Here is a 23,272-nt window from a genome sequence, read left to right on the forward strand (position 1 = left end):
TGCTTATTGCGAATTTCTACATAACCTAAACTTTGATGGGACTTATGTATTATGTATTTACGATAAGGTTCACAAATCTTGTTTATCTGTAGTAAAACCTTGAGAGAATTTATGTAGCAAACTTATGCATTCATAAGATAGGGTGTTACATGTAATGATACCATTCACGTTTGGGACACCAATTACATATTATCTCTCACCATTTGTGTAAATTATTTGTCAGAGGAAAATTCAGATAAAATGTGATTCATAAAATTGAAGTATTTTCGGGAGTTTGGGAGAATGAGGATGACCACAAGGCATTTATTTCTGCTCGACCCCAACTACCAAGCAGCTAACTTTTCACAAACTAAGGACAGAAAGAGGAGAAAGTTACGTACATGTGTCGTATGCAGTGTTCGACCAAGCAAAAAAGCTGCTATTTTGCATTTTTGCTGTTTTGCTAAAAAAGAGCTTTTTCCTTATCAAAAATGGATGCTTTTTTCGCTTTTTAGTTTTTTTTGCCATTGGCCCGCAGCTAGATGGCGGCATCAAAACAGCAAAGAAGCACGGCAAAAAATCAATCTAGTTAAATAGCAAAACAGCAAAAAAGCATTGATGATTAGTGCTTTTTTGCTTTTTGGCGAACACTGGCCGTATGTGTAGAAGTAAGTTGCGTAGATACATAGATTCTCGGGGATTGGGTGACATGCGTGCAAGGCATACATACTAAAGTTAGGCGAGACTTTTACCTTGTTTCGTCACATTGGGATTCTTGGAACCTGGTATGACACGAAATTCATGGTATGCATGAAAAACAAAAATTTAAGTCATAGATTTTACCACAAAGTTAGTCCTGTAATTCCATTCTGATGAAAATCATGCAAGTCTGATGGAAATTGTGAATAATGTAAATTTTCAGAAACTATGTACATACTTTACTCTGGCAGGATTTCCTGAAATTTGACAAATAACGTGAATTTAAGGGAGAAATTAGTCAATAAATTTACCTTTTCTCCATAAATATTCATAGAATTATGTAATTTCCTAAATCAACAAGCTACCTACATATGTATGTACCTCGATCGCATATTGCTTTCACAGCGGAGTATTTGCATAACTTTGCAATCTTATCAAACTGACTACCACTTCCTCTCTGAAATTATAATATGATAAATTTGCCAAAATTCTCCCTTATTGTGCAACGAAAGAGTAACTATTTAATATTTTGATATAATAATTTATACAAAATCTGCTTCAAACTCTTGGCGTGAATCGTATCTCGACCCCCATATCGACTTGGAAGCCGATCTGCGTTCTTGGAATCTTGACGGGAATCGGGTCGTCTTGGTCGGACTGAGAACAAAATTCCGGACTACATGTGCCAATAAAACTTTGGTTTCTGCTAAAGCGAATCTCATTCCTGGGAAAACTAAATAGTCATGATTTTGGCAATATTGCAAAAATTAAATTTTGCAATAAAATTCTTACCTATACAATTCCTCGGTCCGACTCCAAATGGGAGGTATGAGTATGGACTAATCTTTCCTTTATTTTCTACCGAGAATCTTTCCGGATCGAAGTTTAGCGGATTTGCAAAATATTGCTCATCTTTTTGCACCGCTTCCGCTGAAATGGCGATATTTGCACCTTTTGGAATAATTACGGTTTTCCCGTTACTCCTCATCACGGCATAATCCTTCACCGCAATTCGTTCCAATCTCGACTGAACGGGGTAGAGGCGGAGCACCTATGCAAAAAATATGAATTTTGCACTGTATAAAAATTTCGCAAAAATATTCATTCATGCATACTTTACAACGGTCGTAAAAAGTTCGCAAATTTTGCTTTACAAAATGTGCGATTTTATCGCGTTAATGGTTTCTGCACAGAAAACCTTGGCCACCCGGAGTAAAAATTATGTGAACTTGTAAAGTATACACGAATCCCTTCAATATTTCTGCATTTCTAAAATTCGCACATAAATTCGCAATTTTTTTTTACCCACCTGAAATAAACATCTCCATATACTCCAACTTGTTCGAGTCGTCATACGAAATCGTTTCATTTTCCCCCATCACGTCCTTAACCTCTTGATAAACTTTGTCCTGCAGTTCCCCCTCCGTCGCTAAAATGTACATCGCAGCGGCCAAGTTATTCGCCACCGTGGCAAATCCAGCCCCCATGAAGAGGAAGGCCTGCGCACACGCGAGCTCGTTGGTCCACTTGATATTTTTCTTGTTTCCCTTCCCCACCTTATCATTTTCCGGGTTATCCTCATTTTGCGCGTCCACCAACAACTGGAAGAAATCTGACCCCTTCACGCCCCCATTTTGTCGCGCGGTCAACGCCGCGTTTAACAAGGACCAGTAAAAGTCTGAATATTTCTGCTCGATTCCCTGAATTTGGGCGAGTTTCGAAAATCTTGGAAACATTTGGAGCATGGCGAACTGAAATTTTCGATTTTTTATGAAAGCTTGAAACATTTCTGTCGTCGTGTTGAAAAAGACATCGTTTTCCGCGAAGGTGTCGACATAAAGGCCAAAAACGGCCGTGGCGATGTTTCCCAACGTGTATTTGTACATGCAGGTAAGGAGCGGGATGTCGAAGGAGGATGGGGCCGTGGGTGGTGAGGGGTACGATTTGATGGAAGAGGTCAACTTGGTCGCAGTTCTGTAATATTGCAAAAAATATGTAGTCAAAATTTTGCAAATATAAAATGTGTGCAAATTTCTACGATGCATTTACCAGTGCTGTGCAGCCTCAAATTTCCTCAGCCTCAATCCCTCAGCCTTATATGCTAATGAGCGCCCTCAGCCTCAATCGACCTCGCCTCAATTCATAATGTCGACCTCAGCCTCAATCGCCCTCAGCCTCAATTTATAATGCCGACCTCAGCCTCAATCGCCCTCAGCCTCAATTCAATTTGCCACCTCAGCCTCAATCTCCCTCAGCCTCAATTCAATTTGCCACCTCAGCCTCGCCTCATGAGGCTGAGGCTGAGGGCGAGTGAGGGAGGAAAAAATCGCCCTCATGAGGGCGAAATAAGCGATGCACAATCAACTTGTCAACAATCAACAAAGCGAAAAGTATTTCAAGGAAATATTTTACTTTTATTTTGTACAATAATCTTACAGCAAGGAAAATTCGTACAACAATATAACATTGTTATAGCTGTACTCCTCATGAGTAGTTCTAATGTGTCTTTTCCTCAACTAAGATTAAACTAACAACTTTGACTAATTTTTAAAGCTGAACCTAAAAACCATTACTCATGAGTAATTTTATCATTTCGATATTGCATAAAACAGCTATATTTCTTTAAGTATTCATTTTATTTAACAGGAATTGCTGATAACAGAGCAGCATCTCAATGGTAGCCACTGTCAATGAACATCTTCGAGCTCTGGCTATGACACCTGCGATGCTGAATAATCTTTCAATAGAGGCAGAGGAGGCTGGCATTGCTAAATAAACTTTTGCTAATGAAAATTTAGCTGACTTTGTTAAAACTAACGAGTTTTAAAATTTAAGTTTAAATTGCATGTAAAGCCGATGAAATTCAATTATTTAGTCGTTAAGTGCTGCATTTCTCATGAGAAATTATTTTATTATAAATAAATATTGTACAATAAATATAAATAAATATTTACAGTTGAACCGATTTGATTTGATACTAAAACTGACTAAAATTTTTATTAGTAGTTTTAATTAAATATAAGCGAATGCATCACTCCTCTGCCTTCGCCCTCTCCCCAATTCATGTCGACCTCAGCCTCAATCGCCCTCAGCCTCAAATCAATTTGCGACCTCAGCCCCAATCGACCTCAGCCTCAAATCAATTTGCGACCTCAGCCTCAATCGCCCTCAGCCTCAAATCAATTTGCGACCTCAGCCTCGCCTCATGAGGCTGAGGTGAGGCAGCGTGAGGTGAGGGCGAAAATCGCCCTCATGAGCTGAGGGTGCACAGCTCTGTGATCAACAAGCAGAGTTCGGTCAATCCAGAATCTGGATTAGCTGATTAGATTATGGATTAGAGATTATTAATCCCCAATCCCTAATATAAGACTTCTGTATTAAAAATAATAATTCCCAATCCCCAATCCCAAGAAAGAGTGGAACTAAAACTAATCCACAATCCCCAATCCATTGAATCATTTAATTCTCAATCCGACCCGGATTAATTTTTGGATTTTTTTCATCTGCCTCGGTGAGCCGAGTAAAGTTCGTTCCAAGTTACCCAGCGACCACAATGATATCAATAACAATTCATCTTCATGTTTCTTGAAAATATTTTCTTTCATGAAATTATTCAAATAATTTTATACATTGTTACACCTGAAGAAGGGGGCAGTTGAACCCTGAAAGCTTGTGAATAAATCGATTAAAAATGTCATCCATACGATCTGTTAATTCTACCATAAAATTCGTTCGTTGAACTCGGTTCGTAGTTCGTTCAGGCAATGAATCCGCCACTTTTCACAACTGTTTCTCCAGTGTTGCAACAAGACACTTTCCAAACTTTGTTTTTTTTTGTAATTTTTAACTTGCAATATATTTTAAAATGGCAGAAATACAAAATGAATTCCCTTACATATTTCACGGCGAGTTCTTTGTGGTAACCAATATAGACAAGGCCAATGGAAAAATTGCAGCAGCATGTCAGGAGTGTCTTTCGATGTGTATGAATATGCTTGTTGTTTTGAAAGTTCAATATTAACTATATTGTTTCTCACCCCAGTTAATTTTTGTCTTATCAAAATAGCAAAAATAAATTTGCTTTGCAATTATTTTTTTTCGCTGGTTATTTTTTACTCATATTTACGAACTCATTTAAATCTAAATCCAAGAAATAATCAGGATTGTTAATCCCAATCCATTAATCCACTAAAAATTTGAGATTTTTTAATCCCGGATTAATTCAATCCCAACATTTTGCTAATTCAAATCCAAAATATTAATCCGGATTTTTTATAAAATAATCCGTAATCCCCAATCCCAATCCAGACTCAAGTAATCTCCGAACTCTGTCAACAAGGTTTTGTGATAATGATCCTACATGCGATGAACGTCGCCCACAGCTTGTGGGCGACGTTCAACTTCTTGGATTTGTTCAACGTAACAAGAGCATAATATACATTGTGATTTTGCTCTGTAATTCGTGAGGATAAACAACAACACCTTGATGGCCGTTGTAAACTATGTCTGGCATGAAATTAACCAAGGTGACTCACCTACTCAGCTACAAGTAGGGTCGTCAATATGTCATGTAACGAGTAAATGTCGTGTCACTGTCATAAGTGTCAATGTCATCTCAGAAATGTCCATCAATGTCCGTAAATGTCATAATTTCCAATGCGTGACATTGATATTTATGACATATTTGGCATTTCATTGACCAATTGTGTAAACGAATCTCATGGATTCCCATACCAGGCGGAAAACGAAATTATAATACCGAAGATTTCAGAAGCCGAATTTAGATTAAATTTTAGAGGAAAAGCGCCAGGAACCACACCCACCCGGGGGTGTGGATTTTCATTGTTTGAGGTCACTATGGCAATGGTCTTTCTCTCTCGAGAAATAATTTGTGTCGCTTGATATGGTTTCCTTGAACAATGTCGAAAGCGCTGAAAACCACACCCACCCGGGGGTGTGGGTTTTCAAAATTGGAGATGATCATGGTGACCGTCTTTCTCTACCGAGAAATAATTTGTATAGCATAACATGCTTCTGTTACATATTTATACATTCGCTGAAAGCCACACCCCCAGCCACCCCTAATGGAGCTGCGACCTACAATTTTGGTCAATTTTGGTCACTTGAGTGGTCAGACTAGCTTTTGAAATTTTGAATTTTCCAAAAGAATTTGCTTAATTTGCCAATTAACGAAAGCTACTCAATGTATGACCTTATGATCTGGATTGCAGGTCAGCGAGGTCGAAATTTAAAAAATTGGAAATACATGTTGGCGGCAATGACTTATAGTTTCCGAAACAGTCTACATTTTGAAAATCGGTTCAAAATTGAAATTTTGGCTCATATTTGAATTTCCGGCATTTTTTATGCATTTTAACATGCATCGAAAAAGGCTCAACCAAAAAAAACATAATTTACCACAGTTTGGGTCGACTCCTTAAAATATATTTTACCACACCGACAGGGGGTGTGGTTGTTTACTTTGATTAGGTAGTCGTGATCCCTTCGACAGGCTGAGCAAAATGACGTATCAGATGCCAAACCCTGGTTAGACTGATAAAAATGCCAACAACCCCACCCACAGTGGGTGTGGATTTTAATTCAGGGTTCATGGTCGTGATCACCTCGAAGCGCTGAGAAAAATTATATGTCGAATGTCACACGTTGGTTGAGTATTCCCAAAGCGCCGAGGACCACACCCACAGTGGGTGTGGTTTTGGATTTGACTTATGCCGTCGTGATCCCCTCGACGCGCTGAGAAAAATTATGTACCATTTGTCATACGTTGCTTTGAGTATTCCCAAAGCGCAAAGGACCACACCCACGGTGGGTGTGGTTTTGAATTTGACTTATGCCGTCGTGATCCCCTCGACGCGCTGAGAAAAATTATGTCACATGCCAAACATTGTTCCAGTAATAACAAAAGCGCTGATAGCCACACCCCCAACGTCTTCATGGGGTATACGACTAGGTCATGGTGATTAGGGGATCACGGATATAGAGTGTTTAAGGGCGATGGTGAATTTAATAAATCACGATAGGAAATGATTTTACTTAAATTTTTCGATTTCTAACCACCCCCACAATGACCCCTAATCAGGGGGAGTGACCAATTTTCGCTCCCCTCGATGACCTGAGTTTTTTAAATTACTCCACGAAGGTTTAAACACTAATTCGGTTGTACTATTTTTAAAAAATGCAGGCGAAAATTTACTCGTTTTCAGACTTTATGACCTTAATTTCATGTGGGTGTGGTCGAATTTCAAAAATCTGGAAATATATATTTCGCCCAAGGGTCTGCTGTTTTTAAAACAGTCGGAATTTCGAACATCGATGAGAAATTGACAGAGAAATTCAAATTCGAATTTTCAGTGTTGTTAGTTACTGGCGGGTCGGCCAACTCATGTTATGGTTTGTGTATTTAAAGGATGCGAAATTTTAGTACAATTCTGCTAACATGAGTTGGCCGACCCGCCCGTAACTAACAACATTGAAAATTCAAATCCGAATTACTCTGTCAATTTCGCATCCATTTCATTCCATGTCGAATTTCAAAATTCCGACTGTTTTGAAAACGGTAGACCCTTGGGCGAAATAAACATTTCCAGATTTTTGAAATTCGACCACACCCACATGAAATTAAGGTTATAAGATCTGAAAACGTGTAAATTTTCGCCAGCGTATTTTAAAATAGTACAACCGAATTAGTGTTGAAATCTATGTGGGATCATTTCAAAAACTCAGGTCATCAAGGGGAACGACAGTTGGTCACACCCCCTGATTAGGGGTCATTTGGGGGTGGTTAGAAATCGAAAAACTAGACTAAAATCATTTCCAATACTGATTTACTAAAGTCACCATCGACCTTAAGCACACTATATCTGCGATCCCCTAAACACCATGACCTTGTCGTATACCCCATGAAGATGTAGGGGGTGTGGCTATCAGCGCTTTTGTTATTACTCGAACAATGTTTGGCATGTGACATAATTTTTCTCAGCGCGTCGAGGGGATCACGACGGCATAAGTCAAATTCAAAACCACACCCACCGTGGGTGTGGTCCTTTGCGCTTTGGGAATACTCAAAGCAACGTATGACAAATGATACATCATTTATCTCAGTGCCTCGAGTTGATCACAACCGCGTAAGCCAAATCCCAAACCCCACCCAATGAGGGTGCGGTCCTCGGCGCTTTGGGGATGTTCAAGCAGAGTATGACCTGTGATATATCAATTTCCTCAGTGCGTCGAGGGGATCACGACTGCACAACACAAGTCTAAAATCACACCCCATGTGGGAGTGGTTCTCGGCGGCCTTGGAAATATTCAACCAACGTATCACATGGGACATATAATTTTTCTTAGCGCGTCGACGGGATCCCGACAGCATAAGTCAAATCCAAAACCACACCCTCCGGGGGTGTGGTTCTTTGCGCTTTGGGAATACTCAAAGCAACGTATGACAAATGATATATCAATTTCTTCAGTGCCTCGAGGGGATCACGACTGAATAACACAAGTCTAAAACCACACCCCTTGTGGGTGTGGTTCCTTGCGATTTTGTTTACTTGTGGACCGATTTTGGAAATTCCGCTTGTCTTAGAAACACCGCCCCCTTGCGCGAAATATGTATTTCCATATTATTTAAATAAGGCCACACCCCCTGGAAATTCAGGTCACAAAGTCAAAAAACGTGTTAAACGTAATCAAACACTACAACCATATTTCAAAAGGAAAAAATCTGGTTTGATGTGTTTATTAAAGGGAAGCTGCAGGGTCACCTTTGACAATAAAAATTGGTTATCTACCCGTTCCCAGGGGGTGTGGTTCTTGGCACCTAGATAAGGGTCTTTTTTAATATGACATGCGACATGTCAAATTCCTCAGACAAACGAGGTGATGTAAACTGTATAACTGAATTGTGCAACCACACCCCCAAGGGGTGTGGCTATCGGCCACCAAACCCAATTATTCGGAACATAGCATGTGACATATCATTTTTCTCAGCGAGACAAGTGGATTTCGACAGAATATCTACCATTTCGGTACCACCCCCATGCGGGTGTGGTTCTTGGTGCCAAGATAAGGTTTTTGGGAATATGCCATGCGACATATCATTTTTCTCAGCTAGGCAAGGGGATTTAAATATAATAACTAAACTTTCGGAACCACACCACCAGTGGGTGTGGTTCCAAGCGACAAAATTTTTTGCTATATAGCTTGTGACATATCACTCTCCGCAGCCAGACCGGCCATTTCGACAAATTTACTAGAATTTCGTAACCACCCCCGGGGGTGTGGTACCTGCTGACCACACCAAATTATTCGTAACTCAGCATGCGACATATAATTTTTGTCACCGGGGCAATTGGATTTCGATATCATAACTACAATTTCGGATCCACCCCCAGGGGGTGTGGTTCCTAGCAACTGGACAAAATTTATAGTAGTATAGCATGCAGAATATCATCTTTCTCAGTCAAACGAGGCGATGTCGACGGTATAGCTGTAATTTCGGAACCACACTTCCTGGGTGTGGTTCAAGGAGACCACACCAAATTACTCTTACCATAAATTACGATTTATGTAATCCCATAACACCAAAAACTTTGATTGTTCGCCAAATCCCACATCCGCTTTGGGTGTGTTATAGAAGCTTAAATATTCCATGGAATTCGTCGTGTTAGGCTTTTAAAGATAAACCATTACAAACGCATGTAACCAAGAGGTGAATCCAAGTGCTACACCCACGAGCATGTCGTAAACGCTTTAATGTTTTGATTGCTGAAGCTTTCAAGTTGAAGGTGTTAGTTTTAAACGTTAGAGTTTTAAATTTTAGCAGTTATATTTTTAACTATTTTGAGGGTTAATCGAAGGTTTTGACCTTTGACCTTGCCCGCACAGTCACACAGTCATCGTGGGCCAAAACTGTAGTGATTTTTGACATTTCCGCCCAAAATAACTTGTAATAGGGTCAAAACAAAAATTTCGACACATCTGACCGTAGGGAACATGACCGTGACGCCAGGACCGTTTGACCTACGAGGTCAGTTAAGGAACTCCTCGAGACAACACCCACGGGTTTTGTTGCTTGGAAATTTTAAAATTGCTACCCAAATCGTCTTGTTTGTTTGAGAGAGATTTATGTCGCATGCCATATCAAATTGCTTTTGTTTGGCTGCCAAGAACCACGCCCCCAGGAGGTGTGGTACCGAAATTTTAATAAGCTTATCGAACTCGCCTCGTTTCTTTTGGGGAAAATGCTATGTCGCAAACTATATTCCGAATAAATAGGAGTTGTACGCCTTAGAACCACACCCCCCTGGAAGTGTGGTTCCGAAATTTCAGCCGGACCGTGCATATCGCCTCCGTGGTCTGAGTAAAATGATATTTTGTATGCCATATTACTATACATCTGGTCTGGTCGCTTGGAACCACACCCACTGGTGGTGTGGTTCCGAAATTTTAGTTATTATATTTAAATCCCCTTGCCTAGCTGAGAAAAATGATATGTCGCATGGCATATTCCCAAAAACCTTATCCTGGCGCCAAGAACCACACCCGCATGGGGGTGGTACCGAAATTGTAGATATTCTGTCGAAATCCACTTGTCTCGCTGAGAAAAATGATATGTCACATGCTATGTTACGAATAATAATGTTTGGTGGCCAATAGCAACACCCCTTGGGGGTGTGGTTGCACAATTTAAGTTATACAGTTTACATCACCTCGTTTGTCTGAGGAATATGACATGTCGCATGTCATATTAAAAAAGACCCATATCTAGGTGCCAAGAACCACACGCCTGGGAAGGGGTAGATAACCAATTTGTATTGTCAAAGGTGACCCTGGCGCTTCCCTAACCCTCTAAAGCGGGAGGAGGACAATTGTCGTTTTTAAAAAATAGCCATGGTGCGGGAGGAAGACTATTGTCGCCCATAAAATATATGTATCTCTTGATGCGGGAGGAGGTCAATTGTCCTCCTTCTGTTTCGTTGCATAACGCGGGAAGAGGACCATTGTCCTCAAGGTCAAACTTTGCCTCAATGCGGAAGGAGGACAAAAGTCCTCCTCTAAATTCATAATTTCTCACATCCATACCTTTGTTTACTTTGTTACAATAAAATAAAGTATGGGTGCACTTGTTTTTGAAATCCCATGACCTCGAAAAATTCACTTTTAGAATATTTCTTTGTGATTTTTAGGAATATTCAATGGTAAAAAGTGGATTTTTCCCTATGTCAACCAATGTTAAAAATTGGATTTTTCCCTATGTCAACCAATGTTAAAAATTGGATTTTTCCCTATATCAACCAATGTTAAAATTTGGATTTTTTGAGTTTTTCCTTCTATAATTCTGGATAGTGTTTATTTCCATTTTACATCTCATAGGAAACTTGAAAATAAAAATCTCGTATTTAAATATGAAGGCTGGATAAGTAAAAATTATGTTATATTTCAATACTTTTAAAATTATACAAAAATCCCTTCCCGCATTGAAGGTACGGATTACATTATTTCTCTCCCGTATGTAAAACATGTACTTTGAGTTATTCCCCCGCACCATGGTGAAGATCTATTGGAAACGACTTCCGCTTTAATGCAAATTACGGTATCCAAGTCCACGAACCAAAGGGTTAATAAACACATCAAACCAGATTTTTTCCTTTTGAAATATGGTTGTAGTGTTTGATTACGTTTAACACGTTTTTTGACTTTGTGACCTGAATTTCCAGGGGGTGTGGCCTTATTTAAATAATTTGGAAATACATATTTCGCGCAAGGGGGCGGTGTTTCTAAGACAAGCGGAATTTCCAAAATCGGTCCACAAGTAAATAAAATCGCAAGGAACCACACCCACAAGGGGTGTGGTTTTAGACTTGTGTTATTCAGTCGTGATCCCCTCGAGTCACTGAGAAAAATGATATATCATTTGTCATACGTTGCTTTGAGTATTCCCAAAGCGCAAAGGACCACACCCACGGTGGGTGTGGTTTTGGGTTTGACTTATGCTGTCGGGATCCCGTCGACGCGCTGAGAAAAATTATGCGTCGCATGCCAAACATTGTTCGAGTAATGACAAAAGCGCTGATAGCCACACCCCCTACATCTTCATGGGGTATACGACAAGGTCATGGTGTTTAGGGGATCGCAGATATAGTGTGCTTAAGGTCGATGGTGACTTTAGTAAATCAGTATTGGAAATGATTTTAGTCTAGTTTTTCGATTTCTAACCACCCGCAAATGACCCCTAATCAGGGGGTGTGACCAACTGTCGTTCCCCTTGATGACCTGAGTTATCATTTGTCATACGTCGCTTTGAGTATTCCCAAAGCGCAAAGGACCACACCCACGGTGGGTGTGGTTTTGGATTTGACTTATGCTGTCGGGATCACGTCGACGCGCTAAGAAAAATTATATGTCCCATGTGATACGTTGGTTGAATATTTCCAAGGCCGCCGAGAACCACTCCCACATGGGGTGTGATTTTAGACTTGTGTTGTGCAGTCGTGATCCCCTCGACGCACTGAGGAAATTGATATATCACAGGTCATACTCTGCTTGAACATCCCCTAAGCGCCGAGGACCGCACCCTCATTGGGTGGGGTTTGGGATTTGGCTTACGCGGTTGTGATCAACTCGAGGCACTGAGATAAATGATGTATCATTTGTCATACGTTGCTTTGAGTATTCCCAAAGCGCAAAGAACCACACCCACGGTGGGTGTGGTTTTGAATTTGACTTATGCCGTCGGGATCCCCTCGACGCGCTGAGAAAAATTATGTGTCGCATGCCAAACATTGTTCGAGTAATGACAAAAGCGCTGATAGCCACACCCCCTACATCTTCATGGGGTATACGACAAGGTCATGGTGTTTAGGGGATCGCAGATATAGTGTGCTTAAGGTCGATGGTGACTTTAGTAAATCAGTATTGGAAATGATTTTAGTCTAGTTTTTCGATTTCTAACCACCCCCAAATGACCCCTAATCAGGGGGTGTGACCAACTGTCGTTCCCCTTGATGACCTGAGTTTTTGAAATGATCCCACATAGATTTCAACACTAATTCGGTTGTACTATTTTAAAATACGCTGGCGAAAATTTACACGTTTTCAGATCTTATAACCTTAATTTCATGTGGGTGTGGTCGAATTTCAAAAATCTGGAAATGTTTATTTCGCCCAAGGGTCTACCGTTTTCAAAACAGTCGGAATTTTGAAATTCGACATGGAATGAAATGGATGCGAAATTGACAGAGTAATTCGGATTTGAATTTTCAATGTTGTTAGTTACGGGCGGGTCGGCCAACTCATGTTAGCAGAATTGTACTAAAATTTCGCATCCTTTAAATACACAAACCATAACATGAGTTGGCCGACCCGCCAGTAACTAACAACACTGAAAATTCGAATTTGAATTTCTCTGTCAATTTCTCATCGATGTTCGAAATTCCGACTGTTTTAAAAACAGCAGACCCTTGGGCGAAATATATATTTCCAGATTTTTGAAATTCGACCACACCCACATGAAATTAAGGTCATAAAGTCTGAAAACGAGTAAATTTTCGACTTTTGTCCTCCTTCCGCATTGAGGCAAAGTTTGACCTTGAGGACAATGGTCCTCTTCCCGCGTTATGCAACGAAACAGAAGGAGGACAATTGACCTCCTCCCGCATCAAGAGATACATATATTTTATGGGCGACAATAGTCTTCCTCCCGCACCATGGCTATTTTTTAAAAACGACAATTGTCCTCCTCCCGCTTTAGAGGGTTAGGGAAGCGCCAGGGTCACCTTTGACAATACAAATTGGTTATCTACCCCTTCCCAGGCGTGTGGTTCTTGGCACCTAGATATGGGTCTTTTTTAATATGACATGCGACATGTCATATTCCTCAGACAAACGAGGTGATGTAAACTGTATAACTTAAATTGTGCAACCACACCCCCAAGGGGTGTTGCTATTGGCCACCAAACATTATTATTCGTAACATAGCATGTGACATATCATTTTTCTCAGCGAGACAAGTGGATTTCGACAGAATATCTACAATTTCGGTACCACCCCCATGCGGGTGTGGTTCTTGGCGCCAGGATAAGGTTTTTGGGAATATGCCATGCGACATATCATTTTTCTCAGCTAGGCAAGGGGATTTAAATATAATAACTAAAATTTCGGAACCACACCACCAGTGGGTGTGGTTCCAAGCGACCAGACCAGATGTATAGTAATATGGCATACAAAATATCATTTTACTCAGACCACGGAGGCGATATGCACGGTCCGGCTGAAATTTCGGAACCACACTTCCAGGGGGGTGTGGTTCTAAGGCGTACAACTCCTATTTATTCGGAATATAGTTTGCGACATAGCATTTTCCCCAAAAGAAACGAGGCGAGTTCGATAAGCTTATTAAAATTTCGGTACCACACCTCCTGGGGGCGTGGTTCTTGGCAGCCAAACAAAAGCAATTTGATATGGCATGCGACATAAATCTCTCTCAAACAAACAAGACGATTTGGGTAGCAATTTTAAAATTTCCAAGCAACAAAACCCGTGGGTGTTGTCTCGAGGAGTTCCTTAACTGACCTCGTAGGTCAAACGGTCCTGGCGTCACGGTCATGTTCCCTACGGTCAGATGTGTCGAAATTTTTGTTTTGACCCTATTACAAGTTATTTTGGGCGGAAATGTCAAAAATCACTACAGTTTTGGCCCACGATGACTGTGTGACTGTGCGGGCAAGGTCAAAGGTCAAAACCTTCGATTAACCCTCAAAATAGTTAAAAATATAACTGCTAAAATTTAAAACTCTAACGTTTAAAACTAACACCTTCAACTTGAAAGCTTCAGCAATCAAAACATTAAAGCGTTTACGACATGCTCGTGGGTGTAGCACTTGGATTCACCTCTTGGTTACATGCGTTTGTAATGGTTTATCTTTAAAAGCCTAACACGACGAATTCCATGGAATATTTAAGCTTCTATAACACACCCAAAGCGGATGTGGGATTTGGCGAACAATCAAAGTTTTTGGTGTTATGGGATTACATAAATCGTAATTTATGGTAAGAGTAATTTGGTGTGGTCTCCTTGAACCACACCCAGGAAGTGTGGTTCCGAAATTACAGCTATACCGTCGACATCGCCTCGTTTGACTGAGAAAGATGATATTCTGCATGCTATACTACTATAAATTTTGTCCAGTTGCTAGGAACCACACCCCCTGGGGGTGGATCCGAAATTGTAGTTATGATATCGAAATCCAATTGCCCCGGTGACAAAAATTATATGTCGCATGCTGAGTTACGAATAATTTGGTGTGGTCAGCAGGTACCACACCCCCCGGGGGTGGTTACGAAATTCTAGTAAATTTGTCGAAATGGCCGGTCTGGCTGCGGAGAGTGATATGTCACAAGCTATATAGCAAAAAATTTTGTCGCTTGGAACCACACCCACTGGTGGTGTGGTTCCGAAAGTTTAGTTATTATATTTAAATCCCCTTGCCTAGCTGAGAAAAATGATATGTCGCATGGCATATTCCCAAAAACCTTATCTTGGCACCAAGAACCACACCCGCATGGGGGTGGTACCGAAATGGTAGATATTCTGTCGAAATCCACTTGTCTCGCTGAGAAAAATGATATGTCACATGCTATGTTCCGAATAATTGGGTTTGGTGGCCGATAGCCACACCCCTTGGGGGTGTGGTTGCACAATTCAGTTATACAGTTTACATCACCTCGTTTGTCTGAGGAATTTGACATGTCGCATGTCATATTAAAAAAGACCCTTATCTAGGTGCCAAGAACCACACCCCCTGGGAACGGGTAGATAACCAATTTTTATTGTCAAAGGTGACCCTGCAGCTTCCCTTTAATAAACACATCAAACCAGATTTTTTCCTTTTGAAATATGGTTGTAGTGTTTGATTACGTTTAACACGTTTTTTGACTTTGTGACCTGAATTTCCAGGGGGTGTGGCCTTATTTAAATAATATGGAAATACATATTTCGCGCAAGGGGGCGGTGTTTCTAAGACAAGCGGAATTTCCAAAATCGGTCCACAAGTAAACAAAATCGCAAGGAACCACACCCACAAGGGGTGTGGTTTTAGACTTGTGTTATTCAGTCGTGATCCCCTCGAGGCACTGAAGAAATTGATATATCATTTGTCATACGTTGCTTTGAGTATTCCCAAAGCGCAAAGAACCACACCCCCGGAGGGTGTGGTTTTGGATTTGACTTATGCTGTCGGGATCCCGTCGACGCGCTAAGAAAAATTATATGTCCCATGTGATACGTTGGTTGAATATTTCCAAGGCCGCCGAGAACCACTCCCACATGGGGTGTGATTTTAGACTTGTGTTGTGCAGTCGTGATCCCCTCGACGCACTGAGGAAATTGATATATCACAGGTCATACTCTGCTTGAACATCCCCTAAGCGCCGAGGACCGCACCCTCATTGGGTGGGGTTTGGGATTTGGCTTACGCGGTTGTGATCAACTCGAGGCACTGAGATAAATGATGTATCATTTGTCATACGTTGCTTTGAGTATTCCCAAAGCGCAAAGAACCACACCCACGGTGGGTGTGGTTTTGAATTTGACTTATGCCGTCGGGATCCCCTCGACGCGCTGAGAAAAATTATGTGTCGCATGCCAAACATTGTTCGAGTAATGACAAAAGCGCTGATAGCCACACCCCCTACATCTTCATGGGGTATACGACAAGGTCATGGTGTTTAGGGGATCGCAGATATAGTGTGCTTAAGGTCGATGGTGACTTTAGTAAATCAGTATTGGAAATGATTTTAGTCTAGTTTTTCGATTTCTAACCACCCCCAAATGACCCCTAATCAGGGGGTGTGACCAACTGTCGTTCCCCTTGATGACCTGAGTTTTTGAAATGATCCCACATAGATTTCAACACTAATTCGGTTGTACTATTTTAAAATACGCTGGCGAAAATTTACACGTTTTCAGATCTTATAACCTTAATTTCATGTGGGTGTGGTCGAATTTCAAAAATCTGGAAATGTTTATTTCGCCCAAGGGTCTACCGTTTTCAAAACAGTCGGAATTTTGAAATTCGACCCAAGATTGACAAAGTTATACATTTTTGAAATTTCAACATTTTATTCCTGAAGTTATGTACCAACAGCCCAGGTATGGCCACTTAACCTTTCAGCAAGAATTTCGCATCATTTTAATTCACAAACCATAGCAGAATTGTACTAAAATTTCGCATCCTTTAAATACACAAACCATAGCACAGTGGACCAAATCATCCACAAGTATGCGCTATAGATGAATCCAACGAATAAGTAGATACTCCAGCTGGCTTGATAGGCCAGCGGCAACAGGCCATTGAGAAAGGGTGGTGTCAGTGGAAACATGAAGTAAAACCAGGCCGTGCAAAAGAGGGCGAGAAATAAGCAAATTGTCGAAAAATGCGTGACACGAATGAAGTTCTGATTCCATGATGCGGAGTCCAGATCGATAAAGGGGTACCATTTCCCTGTATAGCAAGAAATTAATATAAACGCAGAACGTGAAATTACTGGCGTTAAGAATATATTACAATTTCTGAAGTTTTTGGCTCTCCTGTCATAGAACTAATTTTTTGGTTCGAGCAGTGTTGCAAGTGGATTAAACCACTTTTTACCGGACAGTGGGAAAAAGTGGGAAAAAGACACTTTTTCCCGCCCACCAAAATCAGTGCGAAATGGAAAAAAGTGAAAAAAATGTAGTTCTTATGCAGATTACAATAGATGGCGCCTCTGCATACCGTTAGGTGGCGCTCCATTTTCCCCACTTCCCAGTGGAAAAAACTAGGTGGTAAAATACATTTTTTCCCCTTGTACTGGGAAAAATTGTTTTGGACGGGAAATATGCAACACTGGGTTCGAGTCGTAAATGTGTCACCATCATGGTAATATTCCTTACTTGGCGGTTGCGCTTATTACTATCGTGGTTTATGTAGATATGATAGCAAAGTATCTCCATGGAGAGATAGATTTTCACAGTGTGGTAATACTTTGTTACCAAAATGTGTATCTTGTTAAATGTTTCACTTACGCCCGTAATCTTGCACCACGTCGAGACATGAGTTGACCAGGAGAGCGAAATCTTCTCCGTAGAATGCATACTGGATTCGAAGTACGTAGTGAATACTGATCGCAAATAAGATTGCTAGACTAAAATTGGAATTGGCAACGTTATCAGTATAATACTTAAGGTGGATGGTACGGACTATAAGATACGCCAAAATATCGGTCTTAAATCGTAACCAGAACCAGCAATACAAATCAGATCGGGCCGAAATGAATAAGCGACACTTTTCCTTATCCCAGCAAAACGGAGTGGCGCCAGAATATTGGCAAATTTTGACGATGTAGTGCAGTAACTGGAGAGATTTGTCGTTCAACATTTTTTTTATTTCATGGCTTCTGGATCAAGATGTAGAAATTTATTTATATGTCGGAGTTAGGATTTCGAACAACGTTGACTAGTCTCCAATTTGTATTCTGCAATTATTTTGCATTTTTATTACAGACAATTTTCAGCGAATTTACTCAAACGATTTTGGCCTTGGATGACAAGTAAATATGTAATAATTTACTGCGATTTTCGAATTTACCAATAATTTGGTATATTTCCAATTCATAATTGTTTCTGAAATATTTTTGTTGCACAACTTTTTCCATATCTGTTTAATTCTATGATTTTTGTTTACCTTAAATCGTGTTGCAGAAAAGTGGTGCATAATTAGTTAATATGTTCGCTATGATTTATTTAATGAAATGTAATTACACAAATTTGACTGTACTATTTCTCTTCTACCGATAATGCGTGCTTTGGCAAAGCTGGCCACCCATGCAAATAAGTATTTAATGTATATGAACTCCATCGTAATTGCCTGCAAACATTGACAATACGCTAAGTACGCTCCGACTTGGCAAACGAATATAGCCAATTCGACAAAGTATGTAATTTATTGCATTCTTTTGCGATAGAACCACTTATGTACATAGATGCGAGAAAAAAATTACGACTCAAATTTGTGATTGTGGAGTGTTTGCAAATTACTTTGCAATTTGAGGTTATTTGCGAAGTGAAGATTGCAAAAATGCATCGCCACGGTGAAACGCTCCAGATTTGCACTCCACAGTTTGCAATAATTGAAAAGTACGGATTGCAAAGTGGAAACTCCGGACTGGTGATACGATCCCCTGAACTTGCAAACGATCGGAATTACAAATTCTCGTGCGATTTTAAATCACACACCTTGTCCACCTCTCTCTGAAGAGAGTAACTTCAGAAAACATAAATGCAGTTATGGATGAGATTTGTTGATGCCAGTTTGTGCATGGCATCAATTATTCACCAAAAGCTACAATAATCTCACCTCATCTCTCGCCCGACGTGGTCATTAATGATAACCATGAAGGGTCTCCTGGTCACCGTCCTTTTCAACGCCCTCGCCAAACCGATGCATTTCCACACTTCTTTATTATCAGAAGCATAACTCACCCACCACTCCATACCATTGTAACCCCGCACGGCTAAAACTAAGTATTCTGAAAATGTCAATATTTTCAGAATTGGTAAAATTTTGAGGATGTTGGAATATGGAAATTAGAGCTTTATACGAAGTGCAAACTTACAGTCTGTCCCATCGAATCTGAAATTCAATTTTTCATTAGTTGGGAAGATCTTCATACATTGCACGTAAAAATTTGCAGGCACAATTAAATATGTACCATAAAAAATAATTAAAACAAGAACAATCCATACCTGTTTATGTTCATGACGAATAGTGAGATGGTTTGGTTGGTTTATTTTTTAGTGTGTATTATTTTTATATGTATGTGATGATTAGTTTTGTGGGAAATCAGTAGATTCGGACACAAGGTTAATGTAAAAACAATCTAAAAATACTTATTTATTTACACTATTGTAGAGTTGATATACACTCATTATTTAATGTGTAGTATGTATTTAAATGTTAGGGGTAACTTGACCAAATATTTGATTTATTTTTGTCTCAGTCTATTACTTGAGGCAATTTGAGACTTTGTAATGCAAGCTGGTGCAAAACAGCTTGCATGTAATAATTATAGACACAGTTGTGGTGGCGGTTGGAGTCGAGGCTGCCCTTATATCCTCGGTCGGACGCAGGGAATCCGCCTTTTCATAATTTGCATCATGTTATTTTCTCATAAGTAAAACTCATTGTGTTCTGAACAATGGGTTTTCTATAAATAAATACAGATCTACATACATTACGTTAAATACACACAACTTACCTACACACATTACATTACATTACACATTACATATTACGTACAAGAAGTGCATGGAAAACAAGGAGTTTTACATTCACTTGCCTGGAATTTTACTATTCCAGGTACATAATTTACATGCATGCATTTGCATACGAGCGAGAGGCGAGCAGGTGACTTGTGATGTCCAGTCTATCATTCGTTCTATACACATGCATAACTTGCATTCATTCATTTCACTTTTAATGGAGATTATTGGATGCAAGTTACTGTTAGTTGACATACATTTAGCATGCATACAGACATACAGATATGCATCATTACTGCTATATTTAACATGGAAAGTCCAACTTAAATTATTTAAGCTATTTAGGTAGCATTGCAATATGAATGCACATACATGTTTCTAAACGATACCCAATTTGGGATCCTTAGCAATATAATAATGATAAAAAAATGATACAATGTCTCGAGGAGTATGAAGGAAACTTAATTTTGTAGAATCAGGTTATTTTATAAGATAACATAAAACATGCACACATTTGACCAAAATGATATGCACGGCTGCATTTCACCCACTACAATCTCCAGTAAACTTGGACATTGGACCAGTTTTGGGCAAGATTTCCAGACAAGTATTAAAGAAGAAGAATAATCTATCCGTCGGGAAAATACGTCGACTTATACATACCAATGATATTAGTTTGTACCGGTATGTGTATATCAGCATTATATTATGCAACTATTTATGTGAGCAAGCAAATGCACTGCAAATAATCTCACAATAAAACATTACATTGTGGGACAATTATATATAAAAGATATAACTCTACCGTTATGGCAATGATAAGTTATACAGTCTGATAGTAACCCAGCAACACATTATTACCAACCAGTAAAATATTAATGTCACATTGAAAAAAATATTGGTTACCGTTTGGTGTCAATATTAATACAATGCGATGGAAAATATAACTCCGCGGAGGAGGAGTAATATATACACATTGCCCGGTTTTGAATTAATAAAGGATTTTTTGAAGGGCAAATTTATTACCGAGAAACCATGACCTATATGACTTTACCAGATTATTAAGAGTGCATGACATTGATAAGTGTGCCTATACAGTTATGTAGTTTGTTATTGTTAAAAAGTGATTTTTACTAAGATTTAGGATAATTACTTGTTTTATTTGGTCGGTGGGTAAAACATGTAAAAGTCATCACAAGGTTACGAAAGTACTTGATGAAATTGAATTTAATTAATGAAATTAATTTCATAATGAAAATATCTACTAATTATGTAATAAATAATGTCTGCACTCTAAGAAACTGGGTGATAGGCGTTATCATATTCATCACCATATGACTCTACCGCCTCTGGTGATAGGCATCGTCACCTTTTTGGTGACGTTATATCACCACTAGGTGATAGACTACCACCGTTTGGTAATAGTCTATCACCTAGTGGTGATATAACGTCACCAAAAAGGTGACGATGCCTATCACCAGATGCGGTAGAGTCATATGGTGATGAATATGATAACGCCTATCACCCAGTTTCTTAGAGTGTGAGCCAACATCCTGCCCAGTGTTTTGGGTACTTTTGACAAGATGAATCCCCACGAACCAATTTATATTCATACAAATTCTCTTAAAATTAAAATAAACTTTTATTACACACTCAGAATAATTCGGTGATACTATGTCGTCCCACCGCGGTGGTTACTATTTTGTCACTAAAGAGTGACAATAAATTCTCCGAAAATCAAATTTGCTACCATGATGGCAAGGTAACAATGTTTTATAGGATAGTGATAAATTTAAATTTCGCAAAATAATTTGTTACTCTCTGTTCACAAAATCTTAACCACCGCGGTAGAGCCACATAGTGACTACACGCGGTGCCGATTTCATTACAAAATTATTTTGAGTGTGTATGTATGATTCTAACTCGTGGCATTTTGCCCGAATTATAATATTTAGCATGTATGCAACTCTATTCTTATCATTATTATTTACAAACAACACACCCTTAGAAAATTGGTAATAAATCATTACTGAGCGGAGTACATATGTGACTGTACCGGGATCGTATTAATTATCATTACTGCAGAGTAATGGAATGGTAATGAAAAGTTTACTGGTGAGTAACGAATCAATTCGAAGGCAGTAACCAATCATTACCAAATCATTACTGCTGCGGAGTACATATATGACTCTGCCGGATTTTTTGATTTTTTTAAGAGTGTATGTTTATCGTTTTATGTAACTACCCAAAGTTTTACCCTTGTTTAGAGTTCTTAGTAAATGTTTATATTGACGCAGGGTTCCGATGGTGTGTGTGTGTGAATATGTATGTACATATGTACGGTATGAAAAGCAGTCGGTAAAAATTCCATACATAGGTTTTAATTATACTATTTTCAGATTAACACGTGGCGCATCAGTTTTTTTCCAAACCCTGATGCGTAATTAAGCTGACCAAGTAATTCATGCAAAGGGAGAGATAAATATTTTATTTGGAAAATATGGGGTTGTTTACTCTCCTGTCATAGAACTAATTTTTTGGTTCGAGCAGTGTTGCAAGTGGATTAAACCACTTTTTACCGGACAGTGGGAAAAAGTGGGAAAAAGACACTTTTTCCCGCCCACCAAAATCAGTGCGAAATGGAAAAAAGTGAAAAAAATGTAGTTCTTATGCAGATTACAATAGATGGCGCCTCTGCATACCGTTAGGTGGCGCTCCATTTTCCCCACTTCCCAGTGGAAAAAACTAGGTGGTAAAATACATTTTTTCCCCTTGTACTGGGAAAAATTGTTTTGGACGGGAAATATGCAACACTGGGTTCGAGTCGTAAATGTGTCACCATCATGGTAATATTCCTTACTTGGCGGTTGCGCTTATTACTATCGTGGTTTATGTAGATATGATAGCAAAGTATCTCCATGGAGAGATAGATTTTCACAGTGTGGTAATACTTTGTTACCAAAATGTGTATCTTGTTAAATGTTTCACTTACGCCCGTAATCTTGCACCACGTCGAGACATGAGTTGACCAGGAGAGCGAAATCTTCTCCGTAGAATGCATACTGGATTCGAAGTACGTAGTGAATACTGATCGCAAATAAGATTGCTAGACTAAAATTGGAATTGGCAACGTTATCAGTATAATACTTAAGGTGGATGGTACGGACTATAAGATACGCCAAAATATCGGTCTTAAATCGTAACCAGAACCAGCAATACAAATCAGATCGGGCCGAAATGAATAAGCGACACTTTTCCTTATCCCAGCAAAACGGAGTG

General features: G+C 39.5%; 1 protein-coding gene across 1 annotated transcript; it reads right to left on the reverse strand.

The window, feature by feature from the left end:
- Positions 1-1,407: 1,407 nt before the first annotated feature.
- On the reverse strand, positions 1,408-21,320 carry LOC110857354 (cytochrome P450 6a22-like). Its single transcript, XM_035857746.1, has 5 exons — positions 19,478-21,320; positions 19,348-19,364; positions 19,089-19,260; positions 1,988-2,652; positions 1,408-1,729 (listed from the first exon to the last, which is right to left on the reverse strand). The coding sequence occupies exons 3-5, from the start codon at positions 19,223-19,225 to the stop codon at positions 1,656-1,658; spliced, it is 876 nt and encodes a 291-aa protein (XP_035713639.1). The 5' UTR covers positions 19,226-19,260; positions 19,348-19,364; positions 19,478-21,320; the 3' UTR covers positions 1,408-1,655.
- Positions 21,321-23,272: the final 1,952 nt, after the last annotated feature.

The sequence above is a fragment of the Folsomia candida genome, unplaced genomic scaffold, assembly GCF_002217175.1.
Source record: "Folsomia candida strain VU population unplaced genomic scaffold, ASM221717v1 Fcan01_Sc018, whole genome shotgun sequence".
In the NCBI taxonomy this organism is placed as follows: Eukaryota; Metazoa; Arthropoda; class Collembola; order Entomobryomorpha; family Isotomidae; genus Folsomia; species Folsomia candida.

Excerpts from the sequence above, each read along its gene's own strand:
- LOC110857354 (XM_035857746.1), bottom strand. The coding sequence starts at position 19,225 with ATGGAGTGGTGGGTGAGTTATGCTTCTGATAATAAAGAAGTGTGGAAA. Across the intron at positions 2,653-19,088 it reads CACGTCGGGCGAGAGATGAG|AACTGCGACCAAGTTGACCT; the intron begins GTGAGATTATTG and ends GCAATATTACAG. Across the intron at positions 1,730-1,987 it reads TATGGAGATGTTTATTTCAG|GTGCTCCGCCTCTACCCCGT; the intron begins GTGGGTAAAAAA and ends TTTTTTGCATAG.